General features: G+C 37.6%; 2 protein-coding genes across 4 annotated transcripts in view; both read right to left on the bottom strand.

The window, feature by feature from the left end:
- Positions 1 to 233: 233 nt before the first annotated feature.
- Positions 234 to 8,880, bottom strand: LOC123866490. Of its 3 annotated transcripts, none has more exons than XM_045908121.1 (5): positions 8,778 to 8,880; positions 7,777 to 8,436; positions 4,467 to 4,686; positions 2,074 to 2,266; positions 234 to 901 (listed from the first exon to the last, which is right to left on the bottom strand). In XM_045908121.1, the coding sequence occupies exons 2-5, from the start codon at positions 8,416 to 8,418 to the stop codon at positions 760 to 762; spliced, it is 1,197 nt and encodes a 398-aa protein (XP_045764077.1). In that variant the 5' UTR covers positions 8,419 to 8,436; positions 8,778 to 8,880; the 3' UTR covers positions 234 to 759. The 3 variants fall into 3 exon arrangements, with proteins under 3 accessions (XP_045764077.1, XP_045764076.1, XP_045764075.1); XM_045908120.1 differs by lacking the exon at positions 8,778 to 8,880 and adding an exon at positions 8,573 to 8,680 and having other exon boundaries at positions 7,777 to 8,440; XM_045908119.1 differs by lacking the exon at positions 8,778 to 8,880 and having other exon boundaries at positions 235 to 901; positions 7,777 to 8,679.
- Positions 2,557 to 23,590, bottom strand: part of LOC123866476 (protein O-mannosyl-transferase TMTC1-like) — a 162,863-nt gene continuing 141,829 nt past the window's right edge. Inside the window, exons 6-17 of the mRNA XM_045908066.1 lie at positions 21,963 to 22,097; positions 20,925 to 21,095; positions 20,473 to 20,662; positions 19,884 to 20,005; positions 19,397 to 19,561; positions 18,694 to 18,807; positions 17,723 to 17,866; positions 15,459 to 15,658; positions 14,720 to 14,870; positions 13,452 to 13,569; positions 11,308 to 11,644; positions 2,557 to 2,573 (exon numbers count right to left, since the gene is read on the bottom strand). Coding sequence (XP_045764022.1) covers positions 11,336 to 11,644; positions 13,452 to 13,569; positions 14,720 to 14,870; positions 15,459 to 15,658; positions 17,723 to 17,866; positions 18,694 to 18,807; positions 19,397 to 19,561; positions 19,884 to 20,005; positions 20,473 to 20,662; positions 20,925 to 21,095; positions 21,963 to 22,097 — 1,819 coding nt within the window. The 3' untranslated portion in view covers positions 2,557 to 2,573; positions 11,308 to 11,335. The remainder of the gene's footprint in view (positions 2,574 to 11,307; positions 11,645 to 13,451; positions 13,570 to 14,719; positions 14,871 to 15,458; positions 15,659 to 17,722; positions 17,867 to 18,693; positions 18,808 to 19,396; positions 19,562 to 19,883; positions 20,006 to 20,472; positions 20,663 to 20,924; positions 21,096 to 21,962; positions 22,098 to 23,590) is intronic.

Raw genomic sequence — 23,590 nt, 5'->3', positions numbered from 1 at the left:
TTTTAATTAAAAATAAATAGGATTATACTCATCACGACGCAAATCAGAATTTCAATGTTCACTCAAAGTTTCTCTGACTGCTATAATTACACTTCACTTAGACAACCACGGAACATCACGATTTCATTACTCTCCTCTAATTAAGTATATTATTTATTATTTAACCTAATCTTAGTAATCGTAAGTAATTATATTTTAAATAGATTAAAATTAAAAGAGATTAATAAAAAATCTTGCCAATTCGGTTGATCACGAAAGTTTAAATTAAAATAATACTTTTACTTAGGTACCTAACTAGTAAAGTATGAAAATGCTTGTATATATGCTTCTATAATATTTGGTGCGGAAAATAATACTTAACACCATTTTTTTACTAACTTACCTACTATTTATAATTTTTTTTTATTCAAGTAAGGAAGGTTGTTATTTCCTCCAAAGTGATCGCGAAATAAAACAGCTATTTTGGGACCACCATCTTTTGTCTAGGTATTTTAAAATATACCGAGTAGTTAGTGGCTAGTGTCCATTTGCATTAAAAGCTTTACGTATTACATTTTGATAAAAAACTTGATACTGACGCGTGTTTTTCAGGCACGGCACTTAATATTCTTTCCACAGTAATTATATAAAGATACAAGAGAAAAATGAAATAAAACACACTAATTTCACGCGTGCAACCGAATTCGGAACTCATTTTTCTGAACAGCCTACATGCTATATGCTTTATGTTTACAGACCCTATTTCTATCAGCTTACGGGCTAGTGTTTCTTGGCGTACCCCCACTGGGAGCCATCGTTCTTCTTGCCCTTCTTCCCGTGCTCCGCATGGTGCTGATGGTGCTCTTCGTGGCCGTGGTTGCCGTGGTAGCCCTTGTGGTCTGCGTCTATGTGGCCCTTGTTGCTGGAATTAACAATTATTTTTTTAAAGTAATGACCTTGGATATGGCCGTTGGAGCCGGAAAGTCCTTGAGTGGAGACTGCGTATAAGCAAGCGTGGTGTGGGACGCCCTCCAGCACGATGGACTGACGATATAAAGCGGCTGGCGGGAAGTGGCTGGATGAGGAAGGCTGAGGACCGGGTGTGGTGGCGCTCTATAGGGAAGGCCTATGTCCAACAGTGGACGTCCACAGGCTGATGATTATGATAATGATGAACGACCTTAAAATTGAAGTTCGTACGACTGCGCAGTAAAGTAAAGCGCAGTGAATTTCTAAACTACATTTCTGCCGGGAATTACACTCAGTAGCTTCCATTTTATAAGGTCAAACTGTTCATCAATTCTTATCATGATGCTATAAGTCCATATCACCAAAAATGTCCTTTCAACGCTCGATATTATTATCACACTAATATTATAAGGGCGAAAGTTTGTGTGTATGAGTGTGTGTATGTTTGTTATATTACTCCTTCACGCAAAAACCACTAACTAGATGGATTTGGCTGAACTTTGGAATAGAGATAGACGATATCCTGGATTAGCATATAGGATACCTTTCATCCTGGAAAATTAAAGGGTTCCCACGGGATTTCGAAAAACCTAAATCCACGCGGATGAAGTCACGGGCATCAGCTAGTAACATACTAAGGCACTGGAATGCAAGTCAAATTCAACGACACCTCATTTATACGAAGCTGAAATAGCAATGAGCTGGGAACATTGCTGAAACTGACAGGTGAAGCAGACACGCCAGAAATAGCAGAATCGGAAGATTCCTAATTCTGTGAATGGCCGATCTGAGTGTAACTGGTGGCTACTGAGCGAAATTGGCACGTGTTCTGCGGAGTTTATTTCTAGAAACGTATAACTTACAGAGTATAACCAATGGATGTTCACAGGTGGACGAAGTTGAGACGGTAACGAAGTAGGATTACCAAATTTTTAAGACCGATGTAAATGATATGCATGTTCCATATTCTAGCAAAATATACGATTATGATGATTAAAAGCAATCGTTTTAACGTCCTTCGTCATCTTGTCTTTCTTGTATCGTTGGAACTTGTCCTCTTTCTAGAACTCTTCCTACTGTGTGAGATACTTGAAGTGGAGTTGAGACCAGTGAGGTATTAATTACCTGTATCCTTTCTTCCCGTGCTCCGTATAGTCGTGTCCGCCGTTGACATGGTGCAGCTTCTTCTTGCCGCTCTCGTCGCTGGCGTGCTTGGCGTTGAACTTGCCGTAGCGGTGGTGCTCGCCGTCCTTCCACAGGTCGTCGTAGAACTTGTGCTCCTTCTGGAACTCGTCCTTGTGGTATTTGTTGTGGAAGCCTGCGATAAAATGACAACTTTCACACTCAGAAGATTCTATTCAAAGATTAACCAACGATTGCTCATAATGTTTTTGGAACTAGCAAGGCTCCAAAAATAAACGTCAAAGAATTCGCGAACCGCAGGTATACATGTAAGTACTTCATTTATCGTCGAGTTCTACCTAATGGATGTAAAGGTTGTACAAGAAGTCAACAAAATAATTTGTAGCTCCAAACGAATAAAATACTTTAAAAGAAGACTTTTTAGTGCTTGATAAAAAATTTAAAGGGTTTAAACATCGATACGTTTAAGTGACTTAGATAATATCCAATAAATCTTTCATTTAAACAATTTTGAAATTTCCTGAATAGTAAATAAAGCTAACTGCTATTTACAATTAATTAAAATAAATCTATAACTTTTAAAGTTTTCCCATTAGGCTGCACTTAAAATCCGAATTACTAAGTAGCTATTAGAAGACCATCTAGTTTTTTATCGGCTGCATTCAATGGTCTAGCTGCATTACATTGGTTACGTTCAGTGATGCAATGTTACTGCACTACTTTGACCGACATTACGTTGAAAAGGTTTTGTTTGTTTATTTTCTATTTGTTAATAATAAAGCTTGGATAAAGATGGCGCGTGACGACAACGAGTCAAAATCAGCAGGTGTAGTCTAGAAGTGCTAGAAGTTGTAATACAAGTGTAATATGTAGGTTGCTTACGCATTGAATCGGAAGAAAGGTCATGCAAAATTATGTAGATTAAGAAATATTATTTAAACAACAGCATGTAAGATTTCGTTATAATTGTTGTTAGTAAATAACTAGTCGTTCATAAGCCTTCGACTAATAAATACATAATATTACAACACCGTCTCCCATCAATTTGAACCATTTGTAATATAATTATTCTAACCGGCAACGGGGCGGTCAATCGCGACAATATTAGCCAACAAATCGTATGTAATAACGGTGAAGAAAAACATCGTGAGGAAATCTGCATACTTGAGAGTTCTCCGTAATGTTTTCGAAGGTGTAAGGTCTGGTGTGGTAGATTATGGCCAAGCCCTTGTCATACTGAGAGGAGATCAGTGCATAGTAATTACCCGACGATGTGTTGACCATGTTGATGGTATGTGATGAGTGTAACATTCTGACGTACCGTTGCTGTCACGCTTCGCGTTTGGCCAAACCTTTACATCTGTCGTCCGCTATTGTTCAGAAAAAATGGAATTTTGCGGTCGAGTGAAAGCAGATCACTGTTGAGTATTGTTACGTAGTTATTTGTTAGGCATTGATCATTTGACCTTATCGTACTTGATTTGAAGAAATTATCATTGTTATGCTCTCTATTAATCATTTTTGACTTTCTTTTTTTTCTTAGTTAATTTAAAAGTTACGACATTATCTAGTAATTTGGTATAACTAATTGTGATTAGGTATGTTCAAATAATTACACACTTTTGGCTACATATCTATGCTTTTGGCACATAATACGTATTGTCACTATTGGCGTCACTCAGAAACGCAGGTAACTAGGTATTATTTAAATATTTTGATATTATTGTTGACAATTCAAATCAATTTTTAAAAGTAACCTTACATACTTACATACGGAATCACGATTGCGGTTTTGTCGATGCGATGCGATGACATGTGCTATAATATCTAACTACCTGCCAAATTTCAAGGTCAACGGGAAATACCCTATAGGTTTTCTTGACAAATACATCAGACGGACAAACAGACAAATTAAGTCTTGTAGCTTAAGATTCAAGTTTCTTTGATATCGATACTATGCAAGTGAGAAAGATCTTAAATTACTTAAGTACCTACCTACATACGCACATAATAGTAATTAATCCACTGACGGGAATCAATGCTAGTAATTTGAGCCACCTTTCCACTTTCATGGTATGTTAGTTACCTGCTAGAAGAGCCAGAGAGGCTCTCTATACAATCTTATATTACAGTCTATACCTTCCTACCTAATAATATTATATCTTCTCCGAGACAAATTGTATCACTATGGGTGAACACTTGAGCACTATATTCTAAAGTATTGTAGGTATGTCTTTTTGTTACCTTTTCACAAGTATTAATAGGCTTTTTACGAGTTACAGCGATTATCGATGTCATTCTTTTTGGAGATTAAATACATACATACATCCTTCCTTTTGGCTTTGCCGTAGTCGGGTAAAAATATGTCACTTTACCTTTGGTCTTATGTCCTTTCTTATGTCCCTTCTTCTCTCCGAAGTGCGCTCCCCTGGATCCAAATGCCTCCTCTTCATGATGGCCCTTGTTGCTGGCTTCATCGTGGTGCTTCTTCCTCAGCCCTTCCTCGTCTTCGTACTCCTTGCGATGGAGGTGGTTGGTTCGGAAGCCCTTCTGACCTTTGTCTACATAGTGCTTGGAGTTACCCCCTTTTGTTGTCTGGAATCAAAAATAAGTACCTATGCCATATACCAGTATAAAATTGCGAATAAATTAAGTCATGATGCAGTCGAAGATGGAAGTGGACTAACCTGGAAGGGGTATGGCAGTTTTATTAAACCCATACCTCTTTGGTTTCTACACGGCATAAATCACTTGGCGACACGGTTTCGCCGGTAGGGTGGTAACTAGCTACGGCTGAAGCCTCCCACCAGACCAGACCAGAGAAATTATAAAATTTCAAATTTCCTCTGCCAGGAATTGAACCCGGCACCTCCCATTAATAACCACAGAGCTTACCACTACCCCAGGGAGGTCGTCAGAGCGATATCTTGCATTACACAGGTGACACAGGTATAAATTCAGAGCCCGTTCCGAGTTGAACGTAAAATATTAATTGATACCAGAAAAAGTATCAATTCCAAAAATTATGGTTAGCTTTGGATTATTCCTTCATAAACTAAACTTTATGACCGGTCAACACTGTATTTGTAGCGCGGACGTAACATGTTGGCTGAGCGCGTCGTAAAATACTACAGCGCCATCTATTAGTAGCTTTATAACATTTTAGTTGACAAATTATTACGTAAAAACTAGCTTACACCCGCGACTACATCCGGGTGGACTACATAAATTTCAAATTCCTATTTTACCCCCTAAGGGTTAAATTGTCAAACATCCTATTTTTGCGATGTCTACGTCTTATTAGCTATCTAAATGCGCCCGACCCGTCCAGTAGTTTGAGCTGTGTGTTGATAGTTAGGTCAGTCAGTCAGTCAGCTTTTTCTTTTTTATGTATACTGATCTAAGATTTTTTTAGATGATTTTGAGATATCGTTATTTTGACCCAGTTCTGTGGGTCGTGGTCACGACGGGACTGCAGTGCTGCGAGAGATGAAGTTCGAGCTGTTAACAGGGCTCTCTCCGCCACTTACTCCATACAATCGTAGTGCCAATTTCATTTGAATATTAAGCAATCAAAGTCCATGAAATTTTGCAGACATATTCTAGAAACTAATATATGTGCCTGTGGTGTTTTAGATTTTTCTAAAAATATGTAGTTTTAAAATTACAGGGGCTCAAAGATTTGTATGTGAATTTAACGGAAATCTGGAAAACCACAAGCATAGATATTAGTTCACGGAACGTTTCTAAAAAATTCCATTGAGTATCATTGGGTAGTATTCCAATGAGAGACGAACTATGTTTGTATGGAGCGAGTGACGGAGTGACCCCTCTTATGGGCTCTAGTGAGTCTCTCAAAATCATCGTATGAAGAGTGGTGCGTACCTACCTAACCGTTATTTACATTGTAATATTATGCTGTTAAACCACGAAGTAGGTAAGCCTAAAAATCATTATTAGTTCAGTTGAGAAGTACTTTAGGTACCTGACTGACTGACTGATTTCAAAATGGCCGCAATGCAAATTAAAAAAAAATTAAAAAGTGTAATAATAGTAAGTGTGTATTAAGCTAAATACTACACAGCTGCCTACTCGTAGGTATTTATGTTCTATGAAATAAAAGGTTAACTATTTGCGGTCCCCATGTCTTTGTTATTTTCACGGCATTTAATATCTGTCTGCTCATATACCTACCCTGTCCAATCAAGTGATCGGGAACGTACCTATATAGAGAGGAGGATCAGTTATAAATATTTTCTTGTCCTAATTAATATCTGCTTCATACTAATCTGGCTAAGAGCCATTTGCTGTTTGAACTATTTAACATTTATTAACATCACTAGATGATGCCCCCAACTTCGTCCGCGTGAATTTAGGTTTTTAAACATCCCGTGGGAACTCTTTGATTTTCCGGGATGAAAAGCTACCAATGTCAACAACAGGGGCGCAAGTTACCTCTGTACCAACTTTCATATAAATCGGTTATGCGACAAAATCGCGAGTTTATTCTTTAATATACTATATATATAGACTATATATATATTATATAGACTATATATATATTATATAGACTATATATATATTATATAGACTATAGGTATATAGATAGAATTTTAGATCCTATCTATTAACTTTATCTACGAATTCTCCGAAATGAAATGATTGCCCGGACGATGATTAGAAACGGTTTAAACTTTTTTGTGCTTACATTAAGGCCTCAGACCAATAAATTGGTCCAAGATTACTCAAAGCATCATAAAAACAAACGAGCTTAGCTAATAGTGGCGTAGAACTTTGCATAATAACCAATCTTCTAAACAAGACTGTCAGATTTTTTGTATTCCTATTAAAAATCTGATTTGAAAAGTAATTGCATATCTAGCTTTTAATTATTCATCCATGACCAGAATTTGGAAGGCTGTAATTGTCTACAGTCGAGTTGCACGACAGACGATTAAAGTAAGGCTATGGTTAGCTTGACCGCCGATAAAAGGCAAAGTAGTTTGCACAAGTTAGTGTTTTTACTTCCAGGATTAAGGTTACTATAGATAAAATTTTAGCCAAAAGTTAGCAAATCCTAACTTGTTGTAAATTGATTCTGCTTTTATTGACGGTTAAAGTTGAATCATAGCCGTAACGTAACTTTATTTAATCACCAATCATGCTGACCAAAACATACATTAGAGGGCATAGATCACTGTTAAAAGGCATGGGTTAGATCCTAGCTTAGTTTTCTATATTATAAATGGGTGTGTTTGATATTTTTCAATGATTTTTTTCATAATTGAAATAATTTATTATAGCGCAGCATATCTCGGGTTAATTTCAAAGCGAGTTACAGTCCTGAGAAACGCTCTTAAATCCTGTTGAATATTGTACCTAATACTTACCAACTGCCAGCAGAAAATATCACAATTTAAACGTTTATTTGATAAGAAAATTGACCAGCTGAGTTTATTATTTTGTAAAAAAAAATCTCAGAATAGGGCGTACCTACTATTTGGTGCATACAACTTCACTCATCGCTTGTTTTTAAATTGATGCATTACTAACATTATAAAATCACCTTACAAATAACGTTTTTGAACTTTTCAAGTAGGTAGCTAAGAATTTCTGAATAAACCTACTTAACCATGGATTCGATACTACTATTGTATAGGTATGACAATTTAGTTAAAGACTCACCTTTCCACCATGCTCAGCGTGATGATCGCCGTGATGTTCGTCACCGCCACCTTGAGTCCACTTGTGGGAATACGGGGCATGCCCCTTCTCGTGATGATGCCCAGCAGCGGCTGCCAAATCATCGTTCAGAAGAGCTGCAGTTTGTGGAGCTAATTGAGCTGGCTGGTGAGCATGAGATACTGAGAAAGACACTGGTGCAGCAACTTTGAAAGCTTCAGGTACAGGATTAACTCCGAAAGTAAGCGGACCAGGCTGCACTTCAGGGCTTAAGTTACGTCCTTTTGGTGGAGCAACGTATACTTTGTGATAATGCTCAGCACTCGCCACTAACATCTCCTCATACGGAGGTGATGGTAAGGATCCTTCGTCATTGTGTTCATGGACTTCATATTGATGTAACTTAGGATCTGTCGCGCGTCGCTCTCGATCCTTTATTTCACTTGGCTCATCTTTCCAACCACGTTTGATTCTTACATGTTCCTCGAAAGGCCCTTCGACGTATGCGTCCCGTTTCTTTCTATCGTGACTTTCTTCTTTATAATCATTGTATTGTTCATCTAAATCTTCTTCTTCTACCCATGGGTCACCTAGTTCTGCAGCGACGATAGCTACGAGGATTAGAACCCAGATCGCTGTTCGCATCTTAAAATGATTGGAAATCTGTAACGCAACGTTTTTTATTATATACTTTTTAGAGTTAATAACAGCCTTTCACTGTTGGCAAATGTTAACAACGCCAGCCGACGGATGCGGCGCGGTTTTATATCGTTATATCGCGTAAAGCAAACTCGTCTGTTTACCACAAGTTGTTTAGGTAGGTTTGTTTCGATATTTGCACAAACGTTCGCGCGGGATAGCAGCGCAAGAGGAACTAAATATGATCGCCGGTTATAGAAAGCGTTCATAGCCCGATGCAATTTTTTCCCCCTGTTGGATATTTTCGCGAATTTTCGTTCCATATAACAAATGGCCGTGAATTTATGACTCTTTATTGTACTCACCTGTTTTCCGAAAGCGTGAGGTCACACAAAACTTTAGCAAGTTATTGAGAACGGTGTTGCAGCAATATGATTATGGTTAGCTAGAACTTAGTGTAACTTAGAAGTTACCCACAATTTTTTTTCGTCTACCTTTGTTTAATAAAGATTGATTGTTGTACAGTACACATTTTTATATTTGACAAATAATTAATAATTTCATTTTTAGGTTTTTCTTTTTAACTACTTTTTAACAACAATCGCGTAGAAAGGTAGCTACCTATTCGAGCATTTAATACTTAGTCTTACTTATTACTTAATTCTAATGATACCTAATGACGATTCTGCAATAATCCTTGACCAAACGAAATCGTAATACTTGTAATTTGTTACTTTAGTATTTAAAAAATGTATTATTGTAGGGTCACGGCGATAGAAATCGAATCGGATTCAGCGCCCGTTATACTTTCCCACGAATGGAAATAAATCGCTGGGAATAGAACAAAATATGACAACATATTGCACAATAACCACTAGCAACAAGATAAATGTTAACAGCACTAAAACCCGACTACTACCCGCGAACCGCTGATAGCTAGTATAAAATTGTTTTATAAATTGTACTAAGTATATTTATATTTATGAATACAGAATTTTTTCCTCTTTATCAAATGATACCATGATACCCCATTCGATACAATAGCAAAAACAAATTTTTGGAGACCCCCGCTTTTTGGATGCAACATCCGTTAGGTCGATTTTTTTCTTATAGAATAGGCAATGTCACCCTGACCATAATAACGAATCGATTGACACCTCATTCATCAAAATCGGCTCAGTCGCTACGCTAAACGCTAAATCACTTGGCAACACGGCTTTGCCGGTAGGGTGGTAAGTAGTCACGGCCGAAGCCTCCCACCAGACCAGACCAGTTAGAAATTATAAATTTCCAAACCCCTGCTGGGAATCGAACTCGGGACCTCCTACTAATAAGACCACGGCGCTTACCACTGCGCCAGGGAGGTCGTCAAATTATAATGTGTGAAGGTACCCTTATTTATTTTTATGACCTAGTAAAGTAACCACTATAAGTGTACATAGTTTCGAAAATCTATCAACGTTTGTTGCGTCTAACTGATGCCGGATGTTAGGGGCAATAGAAAATAATTAATTTTCACAACTAGGTACCTACTTACCTGGTTTATTTAAGAAATGCTAGCCCAGGTATTTAATTATAAAAGTCAAAGCCATTTAATCAAAATAGGTATTAGGTAACTACCATTGTATCTACACTCTTTGATTGTCAATTAATTGTTAAATTTGTGAGATGATAATTGATGTAGGTAAAGGTAATGGAATCTTAAAACTAGGGTCTGAGAAAAAGCCCACGACAAACTCAATGGAGGAGCAAAAAACTGGAAAGCTACTGAAACTGTACGGTATTTATACCCTTTTGATCAAAATCATCAACTTTGGACTCAATATCAGTAGGTAGTACAGTTTAAGTCCGTTTTGCGTGTAAATGAGTTCAGATTTCTATTGAATTAAGTAAGTGGTTCTAAAACGTCCTGATTAAATAGTAAAAAAAAGATATTAGTGTACATACCTAATTATATTTGCACTGTTTTCTTCGCCAGCTCCCAGCGTCTTGATAACTTGAAAATGAAAAAGGCAGGGGGAAAAACACTGAGCTTATTTTTGTATTACATTCGTTTATTTCACGTAAAAGTAGACAAATAATACATTCCTTATAGCAACATGTGCTCATACTTACAACGGTTTAGATGATGGGTAGCCGTTGAAATACATTAAAAAATTAGAAAGATTTGTCAAGAAAAAAGCTTCCCCTTTATTCAATTTGGTTCCATCAAAAAATTCCGATACTTAGTAGGTTAACCATTTTTCCTTTTTCTTATTTTGTAATGATAAATTTTATCGATGTTTTATCAATTTTAACACGATTTGTTTTTTTTATTTATTTCCTACATTATTTACATAACTGTTACTTTATTTTCATTAACAATAAAACTATGCGAGTTGATTTAACTTCCAAAAAGGCAAAACATAGGTTCATGAAAATACGAAGGTTAAATAAACTTTATAGACAATCATAGTACATTGAATTAAAGCAATCATATCAATTTTATCGTAAAATTTTATGCAGTTAATTGTTGTTACCTATTATTTTTCTTTCCATGTTTTTTAATTTTAATAATCATTTTTAACATAAAGTAGTCTATTTACATTGTAATTTACACAATTCCAAAACGGCACGCAGCTCTGTTATAATATTATTAGATTAATTATTTACATTTTTTAAAATATAAAATGATAAATATTATTTAAAAGATGAATGATGATCCTCCATGTCTGTAAAATAAATCAGTAATTATTAATATGTGACTTTTATTTTTTACAGTTCCCATTTTGATTTATTTATCTATATTAATTAATTTAATTGTTATTAACAATTAACACTATGATAATAATTAACACATTTTGAACAAAATTGGCCTTTTTTAGTCAAATCAGGGGAAATACCATCTCGAGTAAAGTTGCAAAATTCTAGAAAACCTTAGAAGTTAATAAGTCTTTATCAAATGGTCTGTAACATAGGGCAATCCGTCTGGGTCCTTGATTTTCTTCTTTTTGTGGAGAGGACAACTCTTCTTCACCCCAGTTTCGGATTTGTTATGAATAGGTTTATATTGAGCGGATATTGATACACTTTTCTTGTACATGTGTTTTTGGCAACTATGTTTTACTTTATCTGTATTATCTAAAGGAACACTGGGTGAGTTCATGATTGTTCTCGAGTCTTTTTTCACTAGATTATTTTTATACTGCGGCGATACTTCTAGTTGACTGTGGTGGAGACAGGTGGATGTCATCTGGAACAAAACGATTGCATAAGTGCTAAGTTAATGGCTACTAATCACACCTTTGAACACCTCAAGATCTAGGTGCCTTGTGTACTTCAACCTCCCATTATGGCAGATCTATTTGCAAATGTACCAAATTTCTTCGGTGGTCGTCCCACTAGATTTCGACATGGATTCAACGGGCGGATTAACAAAAAAATTGCTGATAATTCCACTACGCATTGGCGGCTTCTCCGGTCCTGCAAATGTTCATGGGTGACGGTAATCACTTAAAATGTCAATTGGCCTGCCTGAACGTTGTTATCATAAATCCTCACGGCTTAGGAGTGCAATACCCACCTTGCAGCATCAGGATGATATTTTGGTGGTCCATAATGAAATCTATGCTTGTCATCTACAATACTTGAATCTCCATACCTTAGGTGGGCAGTAACTTTGCAATACATATAAAGATTAAGGCGTTAGATCCAAAATTTTTGTTGAAAACATATCTAGCAAACTTTGTTTATTGATTTAAAAAATACATTTTGCCCCTGTATTGCATCGGTTGAATTTTTGAAAATATTTTCTCAATAAGAGTCTATGTTATTATAGAAAATCTACATGCAAAATCTCAAGTTACTAGACCCAGGCGATTTGATGACATTATGTCACAGTCAGTTTCTCCTTTCGAAGTCAGTCACCATAAGAAATGAGATGAATGACGAATTCGATTAGCATTGAGGTGAACGAATTTGATTAATGATCTAACAAAACTTTCTCTATCGTTATTTCATCATCAACCAATCGCTGGCTCACTACTGAGGGCAGGTCTACAGAATAAATTCAATTAAGTACCTACTTTTATAGGTAGGTACATGACATTACCAAATCTTTGAAAAGAGCAACCGCCGAGTTTCTTGCTGGTTCTTCTCGGTAGGAAAGGCATTCCAAAACAGTAGTTGATGCTTTTGACGATTCAAAAGTACTTGTAAAAGTTTAATTGAATAAAATATTTTGAATGTTTTGAAAAATGAGAAGCTTGGACACTGGTCTGGCACAGCTGGCCAAGAGAGGATGGGCAGACTTTACACATAATAATAACTAGCTGATAACGGCCCGCAACGCCGTTCGCGTGGATGTAGGTTTTTTAAAAATCCCGTGGGAACTCTTTGATTTTCTGGGATAAAAAGTAGCCTATGTGCTAATCCAGGGTATAATCTATCTTTTTTCTAAACAGCCCAATCCGTTCAGTAGTTTTTGGGTGAAGGAGTAACAAACATACACACACACATACACACAAACTTTCGCCTTTATAATATTAGTGTAATGTAATGTGATATGGCTCCACCACCAATGTAAATAATTTGTACTAACAAACTAACCATAATTTTAATTTGTAATATAATAAACTAACTCACTAATCAAAACTATACTTAAGCTCTCTAAATTATGGTATCAAAGTAACTTGTATTTAACTTATTTATTTTTTGTATGCAATTAATTAAAGCTTTATTATTTACTAGCCGATGTCTGCGGCTTCGCCCGCGTGGATTTAGGTTTTTCGAAATCCCGTGGGAACTCTCTAATTCTCCGGGATAAAAAGTAGCCTATGTGCTAATCCAGGATATTATCTATCTCCATTCCAAATTTCAGCCAAATCCGTCTGGTAGTTTTTGCGTGAAGGAGTAACAAACATACACACACACACACACACACACACACACACACACACACACACACACACCCACACACACACACACATACAAACTTTCGGCTTTATAATATTAGTGTGAGTGTGATTATTTATTATATTGTGATATGATGGGAATATTACGAGAGGCGCCCGCGCATATTTGGCAGCACGGCCCTCGAGCTCGCTCCGCAGTCTCCAGGCAGCAGCGGCAGCTCGTCTCCGCTCCGCAGCGGCAGCGCCGCCGCCCGCGCCTTGCCATCTAAAAATTTTTTCATGCTTTTGAAAAAATCTTTTTTTCTTAATCCTAGGCTGCTATGGATTTCTTACTAACCGACTTCCAAAAACCCCCCGATTACTCAAAGACCCCTGGACCGATTTAGAAATTTTTTTTTTTGAAAGGGTATACTGTGCAGGTGGTCCCATATAAATTTGGTGAAGATTTGATGAATATCTTCGGAGATGGAGAACAGAACTCCTCAATAGATAGGAGCAAATTGCTCGCGATCAGTGTAATAGCTTAGTAAACAGTAGGGTTTTAACTGGGCATAGCATATTATAGTACAGTGGGGCCACTAAAAATTGTGAAATAAAAAATTTTCAAAATAAAAATAAAACCGACTTCAAAAACCACAAACACTAAAAAGTAAAAAATAACTTTTATTTAGCTACACGTGTAATGTACCTAGGTATGAAGTCGGGCGAGCTTCACTCTTGGATTTCTAATTTTGTTTTAATATGCTCGCTTGACTTCATACCTAGGTACATTACACGTGTAGCTAAATAAAAGTTATTTTTTACTTTTTAGTGTTTGTGGTTTTTGAAGTCGGTTTTTTTTTTTGGGATTTGCTTTTTAACCCCCGACCCAAAAAGAGGGTTGTTATAAGTTTGACTTGTGTATCTGTGTATCTCTGTGGCATTGTAGCTCCTAAACTAATGAACCGATTTTAATTTAGTTTTTTTTTTGATCGAAAGGTGCGTGGCTTGACCGAGAGTGTTCTTAGCTATAATTCAAGAAAATCGGTTCAGCCGTTTGAAAGTTATCAGCTCGTTTTATTTTATTTTATTTTTATTTCTAGTTACTGTAAGCTTCACTTGTCAGGGGTGTTATAAATTTTTAATTTACACTTGTTAATATAAATTAATAGCAGATGCCCACAATTTAGTCTGCGTGGTTTTAGTTATTGAGCTAAAACAAGTAATTAGGTAACTTTGCAGTAAAAACCTTTCGTAGCCACATTCTTAGGATGCCATCGTTCACGCTTTCGCGCTCTTCTGTGGATGAACGGTGTGGAAGAAAGAAGGAGGAACAATAAGGTCGTGGTACTTTCAGGTAAGTATATTGCCAGGCAATGCAGATTTTCTAGCAAGGCAGTAAAAGATGAAGTTTTTGATTAAAATAAAGTTCCTACCGTGTAAGAAGTTGAAGTAGTCTGGAATGTTGCCCCGCACTCCTCAACACAAGACACGCGGCGCGCAAGGAGGGTAACGCACCCCTTTCCCCTTTATTGAAGGTCAAACGTAAGGCTGTTGAGTAGTAGGCCAGGGATAGTGGCCACAGACCTACAAAACAAACATTAGATTACATAGACATTGTCAAAGTCAAATATTTTAGTCAAAGTAAGTAAGTACAATTGTACACTTTTTGAATGTTATAAATTTATTAATTTTACAATTTTAAGTTAGGTATGTAATTATAGTACAAATTGTAATCAAATTATTATTGGTGAAGTTAAGACATCAAGTTATAAGCAAACGCGAGTTGCAGCCCGCAAAACATTTTGTTTCAAATAATCCGTCTATCTTCATCCACGGAGAGAATTAGTATAGTTAGTATAGGAGGTATAGTCTCTCTGTTACGTAACCCCAAATGACAAACGCCAAAAACTCAGTGGGCGTTAACCATTTTGGAACACCACCACCCACAAACCACAAACGAAACTGTGTTTTCTGTACTAGTCTGTTATCAAAAACATTTGAAATTCGATTTGAGAACATTATTAGGTACCTATGTAGTTTTGTGATTGGTGACTAATTTTATCGAGTTTTTGTCTTTGTCATTTTGTATGGGATTACGTAACAGAGAGAACCCTATACTTACTTCTCTCCGTGGATAGAGTCTAGTGTGTTATCCATAGGTTGGTGGTATACCTCTTCCTTTCAGCCAGTTCCCATACAGGTGGTGATGTTCCCAGTTCTTCGGCTCCAGCTCCAGCAGCCTGTCCAGAGTGGACCTCTTCTCGTCCTCAGGAGTTATGTGCAGCAGTTCCAAGTAGGCTTGCACGAACCTTGGCTCCAGCGATAGGCAACGTTCCAGCATCTTCAGCGATTCTGGTATACGATTCTTTTTTCTGCAATGTAGGATAGTAATAGTAGAACCGTAGTTCCGACTTCCGACCAGGGGTATGGGTTTTGTAAAACGGCCAAGTGGGAGTCAGACTCGCGTACCGAGGGTTCCGCACGTACTCGGGTATTTTTTCCGACATTTTGCACGATAAATCAAAAACTAATATGTATAAAAATAAGTAAAATTCTGTTATAGAATGTACAGGTAAACACCTTTCATAATATGATACTCCACTTGGTATAGTTGTCTTATAATGAAAATTGAAAATCCTAATTATTATTTGTTCATAAACATATTTTAATAGGTATTTTTTTGAGATGTAACCACAAATTCACGTTTTCGGATTTTCCCATTTACTTATGCTATAAGACCTATCTACCTGCTAAATTGCATCACTCTAGGTTAACGAGAAGTATTCTATACTTAGGTTTTCTTGACAGACACGACAGACGCGACGGACGGGCGGACAGACAGACAACATAGTGATCCTCTAAGGGTTCCGTTTTTCCTTTTGAGGAACGGAACTCTAAAAATCTCCCATAGCCCCTCTAAGTTAACTCATTTCTATGTATAATTAATATGTATAATTATAGCTGAGATATGTATAACTATATTCTATGTATAATTATAGCTGAGACTGCATCATCACTTACTACAAGTGCAGTGAGGTGATTTCACGAACTCAGAGTCCGAAGTCAATCAATATAAATTTAATGGGCCTTATGGTACCTATTGCCAATCTTTCTCAATACTTGCTTACTCAATACAAAATTTCTCATAGTTAATTTGTGGAACCATTGTGTTTAGAACATAGAAAATTTCATCACAAAGAGAATTTGTACATAGTGAACGCATAAAGTTAATTATAGCAGTTATGGTTCGACTCCACTCTACCGGGCCTCGGCAAATGATTCGTAATATCGCGAATTGTGTGGCCGGCAGCAATCGTATCGTTTCGTACACTCGTGCTAAAACAAATGGATGGCGAAAACTAAGGTTTTTTAAAAATCACGCGGGAACTTTTTCCGGGATATATCATTCATTAAAAAAAAATTAGATATATGCCGAAGGTGTCGTTCTGGTGTATTGATGCCGTAGTGGTTGTGGGAGGACTAATTCGCTGTCACAGAATGTCACTTTTTTAAAAAAAAATCTGTACAAAACATTCGCCGTATCCCGAATAGTGTGGCCAGTTGCTTCGCTGAGTGCCGAACTATTGTGTAGTTCGCCCGAACTCAAATCGTTTGCCGAATCATGACCGTGGGGCCATGCCATTAGCAAACCTTTGCCGTGGTCATTTAATATGTGCCCTAGATCCTGAGATATGACAAACAAACAGCTTTAACGAGACACAAATAGACCCTTATCACCACCCTTATCGGTCAATTCCTGGCGTTAAAATAAATATTATGTTAACTCGCTGCGTATGACGTCAATATAAAATAAACAGGATTATTTGTTTTGTTAATCCAAATGTTAAGGAGAAATAAAGACTTGTAACTAGTTAGTTATGAAATTAATTTTAATTTGATTACCTCTTTACTCGACACCTTCTAGGCACTCGTACTCCACTTTATGCTACATCATCTCCTACTTTTTGGTGTGATTGCAGTCAAGAGCAAGTCTATATATTCAAAAAAAGTCACCACACGAGCATTCGCCACTTGTCCCTGCTGGCCAATAGCCTGATACAATCGTCCAAGGGACCGCACACAGCAGATTTAATTTGGTCGGTTCATCGCATGGACGCTTCCTGGTACATACCCTCCATCTTGCCCTGCACTACAAGCCGCTCGATACAGTCACTCTCACGCCGGGAAACGTGTCTGAAAATACACAGTACTAACACCGAAAGACGTTGCCAAGTTCTAGGAGTCTCTAGAGACTTTGATACGAAATTCAGTCCATGGGACTCCTAGCAATCGCACCAAAGCACCAAATTTCCAGAGCATCAATCTCCTTCTTCTCAACCAGTTGAAAAGACTGGTACCTACTAGAAATTTCCTGAAAAAATCCCTCTAACTTTCTTCGACAGGATCCGGGAACAAAAATTGATTTCTCAACTCACCGATATAGCTTGGCTAGGTTGTAATGTGCGTTGACATGGTCTCTGTTGTACTTCAGGGCTTGTAGGAAGTGGTGCTCCGCCCGGCCGGACGCCAGCACCAGCGTGCCGAGGTTGTTGTGCGCGCTGGCGTAGCTTGGCCATAATCTGGAAAATAAAGATAAGATTAACCGATTGTTGTATTAGTCCACCGTCTTATACCGAAAAATTTCGACTAACATACATCTCTAAGTAGGTAACGCTTAACTGTTGGATCAAGGGATCAAAGGAAGATACAGTATTTCTTGGGACGGCACGCATTATGTCGCAATAGTATAAACCAGTTTTTGAATCATTAGTGCTAGATGATGCTAGATTTTTTATTACATCAGATAATATAATATCATAAGGAAATAGGAAACTACATCCTATACAGATCTTTGGGAAATTGGTATAGGTACCTAGCTACGTAATGCATTGTTCCTAAATGATTTATAGACTTCACATGTGAATTACCCAGATTGACAATCGAGATTGTATGTGCCAATGATGTTAATTAGGACATTTAACGATTGTTTACATTTTTTGCACTGCGTGACAAGTTAGCATTGGATTGCAAACTTTCTTACAGAGCAAATATTGTCTCCTCTCGGAATGAGATGTACTTATAACAAAACTTTGAAAAGAGTATCCGCCGAGTTTGTTGCTGGTTCTTCTTGGTAGGAAAGGCATTCCGAACCAGTCGTAGATGCTCTTGACTATCCAAAAGTACTCGTGAAAGTCTTTGAGGAGAATTTAGATCTTAGTACATCATTTTGACATTTCACACATCTTTGAGAACAATGCTAACTAGGGTTTTTTTTTTGTTAAAAAACGTAGTTTATTATGGTTTACTTAGGTATTACCATAATAACTTTGAAAAATTAAATATTAGTTTGAATTTTAGAATAATACGGGGTGTAAAAACTCAGGGAGTTTTTAGAGAAAATACATACTTTAACGCTTCTTTGTAGTGTTTGATTGCATTCTCCTGTTGTTCGATGTCCTTCAGAAAGTTTGCAAAATTGTAGTGAAGTTTTGCATTATGTGGTAGAACTGCCAGGTCCGACCTGCAACGGAAAAATATCACATTTTTGCAACCTTCACTTATTTTGTAGTTATTTATAGGTGGATACGGGTAGATACAGAATTAATTTGCAAATGTAACTAAGACACTCCTTGCTGTTTTTAGTAGCCATTCTACATATTGTTAGCTAATCTCTATGCTACTGTCAGTGTAATGTAAAACTAACATAAAAAGGATTAAAAAGAAAGTATAAAATAATTATAGTTCTGAGAATAGGAACGTAATAGGAACGTACTTGTAAGATTTAAAACGAAAAAAGTGGGGCGCACGCAATAGATATACTTACTCATGAATTTAGCAAGTAATAATTCTTATTTGGTAACTAGTACCTACTTAGATAATTTTTTTTTGGATATAATTGATACATGAATGATACCTAACTCCTAAGTCACAAGAATTGTATTCCTGTGCAAGAGTTTTTTCAACGACAACTACCTTACAGTCTTTACTAGGTACCTTTTTAATTTTTTTTTCTTGCGTGTCAATCATCAATAAATACCTAATTAATCAGCTTGTCTATTTAATCCTTTTGCAACGTTTTTTTTTGGAAAGTCGTTAGTTTGTACCTTTACCTCAGTAAACTCTCTCTAGTTCTCCAGTCCCTGTTCCTCAAATAAGTCCTGGCGGCTCCGGAAGCGACAAGGACAGCAACACTCATAGCCAGCAGCCGTCTGCTGTTGCCGCCTCGCTTCCACATCAGCTGGACGCCGTATACTGTGATCACTACGGAACCAACGCTGAAAAACGAAAAATAAGGTTTTATTGAAGAACCAAGCAAAGATTCTTTTTATTTAAGCTTATCACTATCAGGTATCGTTAGGAATAACTTTTAAAATAGAGGACAAATAAGTTCTTAAAAAAATGGGTCTATATCATACTGTTTTGACCTTATACTGGAAAAGCTGGAACTTTTGTTTAGTTTCAGTCATCAATTTCAACCAATCCCAAATTTTTTCATGCTACGTCTAAATTCAGGGTGAACCATTAGTTTATTATATCCATAAGACCTTAATATTTTAATAAAATACTAAAAAGTTAAAAGTTACGATATGGCAATACCTGGGAATATACAAAACTCTCTCTGCCACAACGAAACCGACGGTGACCAGCAAGTTGGACGCAGGTAGATAAGGGATGACCAGTAACATCAACCCAACCACCAGAGGTGTATGCCGTTGTAACTGCAACCAAAAAAATATATCAATAAACTAATCGTGCTTACATAGTTGAAGCCTTCAACTTCTTCTTCTTCTTCTTCGTCGTAACACTCTTGGCAGAGCGGTAGAGGTTATCACGAAGCAACGTCTTTGAGGGCAAATGTTATACGAGAGCATATTTCGATATATTTCGGAAAGTGTGCCCAATAACTTAAAGATCTGGTTCCTTCTTCATCTTTCTACTATCGTACCGAAAGGCATCGCCAAGGTCTGCACCCATATGTACTTAGTTGAAATTCCACGGATACGTACGAAGCGATTTCTCTGTTCTAATTTAAACGACTAGGATATAGAAAGCCTTTCCAGCATTAGTTTTCCCCTCCAATTTTAATATGGGTACCTTCAAGTGAAAAGGCATCTTCTAGGCAAGTGCGCCCCATCTTAAGGTGCATCATCACTTGCCATCTGTTAAAATTAAAAAAAAAAAACACCTCTAAATCCATCAAACAGCGGTACGACAGCGCGAGGAGCGCAATCAGCGCCGCGCAAGTGACCAGGTTCCTGGGGTCCCAGCCGCTGGTGATGAGGGGTATGGAGCCCATCTGCCAGTCGTGGCTCAGGCTCCATGGGCACAGCAGCAACCACCAGTTGAACGCTGCCAGGTAGCAGAACGTCATTAATCTGGAATGAGAAAAAGTGACTTCAAAATACTTTACCAAACCCTGACATTGACTAACAATCACACGATTTACGACAACAATGAGAAGAGTTACTGCCATTGCACTTTTTGCTTGTTACAGATATTTTAAGAGTCTTATGCGTACTCCAGACCACTTATGACAATTCTTAAGTCAGGAAGTACTTCCCTCGTTTAAATCTTGGACTTCCTTGAATCCGTTCCTGGGTGACTAGTGAGTGAATATTTGCAATATAACATGATTACCTGATAGCGAATGAAGGATGGAAGGCAGGGGGGTTGTCCTGTGGCGAGAAGGCAGGCAAGGAGCCTTGCAGCAGCGCCAGTCGGCCGACAGCCAGCAACATGAGAACTAGCAGGCCTTTGGCGACCCTGCCCCACACACTGTCACTTTTCCAGCGGCATTTTACTGGAGACCTAGAATCGATACAAAAGAATTTAAAAAAAACTAGATGATGCCCGCGACTTCTTGTGCGTGGATTTAGGTTTTTTAAAATCCCGTGGGATCTCCTTGGTTTTCCGGGACGCAAGCTACCTCTGTACCAAATTTCGTAGAAATCGGTCAAACGGAAGGGCCTTTAAGAACTGTATCTATCCAATACACAATCGAAGATTATGTAAATGATAAAAAAGCATGGATTTGACTCGCTCCAGCAATGCGCGGGTCTGCAATTGCTTGTATAGTATAGAATATTATTGTAAATTGCACAATTGAAAAGAGCAACCGCCGAGTTTCTTGCTGGTTCTTCTCGGTAGGAACGGCATTCCGAACCAGTGGTAAATTATTTGACGATTCAAAAGCACTTGTAAAAGTTTATTTGAATAAAAATCTATTCTATTCTATTCTATTCTATTCTATTCTGTGTATACAGTGTAGAAACCGAAAAGGGGTTAGATTCTATTGCTAATCTATTCGTATAAAAGTGTAGTAAGGTGCAGGTCATAGAGGCGTAAAAACAATGCTTACCCAAAATAAGTTTTAAAGTGTAGGTAAATGCTTACCCTAATTGAAATAACTCAGTGGTCATATTTTTTGATGATGACCTGTCATTAAAAATAAATAGTTTGAACCTGTTCACGCCACTGGATACATCTATGTAGGTTGGGGCGTGCTTACTTAAAAGATGCATGTGCCTTACTTAGAAGGCACTCAACACGTGGCAGGAATTCGAAAGTGTATTCCACATCTTAGGGGTTGAAAACGAATCATGCGAGTTGGGCATCAACCACACTAAGATGTTTATGTCTTCTATTGTTTTATGGTAGAATACGGAGTCCAAATACCTGTTCATGGAGTTCCAACTCCTGTAAACATCGAAGGCCAAGTTGAACAGGAGCGCGGTGAGTCCAGTCTCCTTGGCCAGCATGCTCAGACCGGCCAGCACTACGCTCAACCATACTCGTCTCCTGCCGCATGACCTGGAATGATTACGATTGATACTTTATCATCCTAGTATCTATCGAATAACTTTTTTCCGCCAATTTATCGACGGGGATTTAGATTTCTTTCAAAAAAATCTCAGAGGATTACAGGTACCTACATTAAACGAAAAAACTTAGATGCAAAAGTTATGCAGTTATGCTCGGGCGTCATTAAGTTTAACGTCAATGCCCAAGAACGCCATAACTATGACGATAGTTAATCAACGCGCACTTGAACGGTTAACGTCTAATGCCAATTGAATTGGGATTAAAAACGTCTAGAACGCCATACGGCATTGTGAATGGCGTTGTAAGTTGATCGTGGCTACATCTACGTTTAACGGGAAACGCCGTTGAGCATCGCGTTATTGGACGTTAATGTGGCCGGGACATTACGTAGTCAGTTTCTTCATTTATACCTTAGTATTCTGAGTTACATATTATTAACCTACAGCTGAAACCGAGTTTAGCAACTTGAGATTACATGCAGCCTTCCTGTGTAACCTAGACTTCCACTAAGAAAGGATTTTAAGAAACTACGAGATTTTTGAAAACTTAAATCCACGTGGATAAAGTCGGAAAAAGCTATACCGTAAATGTATTTAGAGTGCCTAGGAAGTAAGGAATCACAAGATTACGATAATAGGTACCTAAATATACAGGAAATGCAAACATAGAAATCGATGGCAGGAGTCTAATGAATAGACATGGCGACACAAATACCATGAACGACTATTTCGAGACTCGACTTTCTAACACAATTATAGGAAATTCGTAACCTTTCGGCGAGCTGGCGTAATATGCTTCCACAACTTTGGGGTACATTCAACATCCTTAACATTCTTTGCAAAGTTCCGACTTTCCGAGACAAGGGACGAAGTGTAACAATATTAACGAAGAAACGGTACAAACTATTTGTAAGGCTTCTTCAAGATGTCAAGGGACTCCTTAGCCTACATAGACGTAGTTCGCTGATCGGTAGGCTTACACGAAGGGTTATGTAAATTAGGTTACGGCACTCTATTTTACATCTTCAGTAAGTATATATTTTACTAGTCGTTTGTAGCGGATAGGTTATAGGACAAAATTTCCCCTTTTTAACCGACTTTAAAAAGGAAAGGGTTCTCAATTCATTGGAATCTTTTTTTGATTGTATTTGATTTGAAATTTGAAGTAATATTTTCTTTAAATTCATTTCTCGTTCAAAGAGCTGCATTGTAATATTGGCCTTTGGAAGTAGTTTCGATAGCTGCAAAGTATCGCTACTAGATGGCATTAACAGTCGCTTCAGTACTGAATTAACATACATATCACAAACGTCACTGGCAGCAAGCGATTCTGTAACTTAGCGGTCAGAACGTCGGGCGCGAACCCAGAAGATGCAGGTTCGAACCCTGCCGGTTTCGCAATTATTGACATGTATTTTAAAAAATCATCCCATTTCCGCCCCACTACTGAGTACGGGTCTCCTTTCAGAATGAGAAGGGTTT

Source organism: Maniola jurtina, chromosome 6 (genome assembly GCF_905333055.1).
Source record: "Maniola jurtina chromosome 6, ilManJurt1.1, whole genome shotgun sequence".
NCBI classification, from domain to species: Eukaryota; Metazoa; Arthropoda; class Insecta; order Lepidoptera; family Nymphalidae; genus Maniola; species Maniola jurtina.
The sequence above is the reverse complement of the archived record's forward strand: the minus strand, read 5'-3'. Positions and strand labels throughout refer to the sequence as shown.

Coding starts and splice junctions, on each gene's coding strand:
- LOC123866490 (XM_045908121.1), bottom strand. CDS start 8,418: ATGCGAACAGCGATCTGGGTTCTAATCCTCGTAGCTATCGTCGCTGCA. Junction 4,687..7,776: donor ACGCTGAGCATGGTGGAAAG/GTGAGTCTTTAA, acceptor TTTTGATTCCAG/ACAACAAAAGGGGGTAACTC. Junction 902..2,073: donor CACGGGAAGAAAGGATACAG/GTAATTAATACC, acceptor TGTTAATTCCAG/CAACAAGGGCCACATAGACG.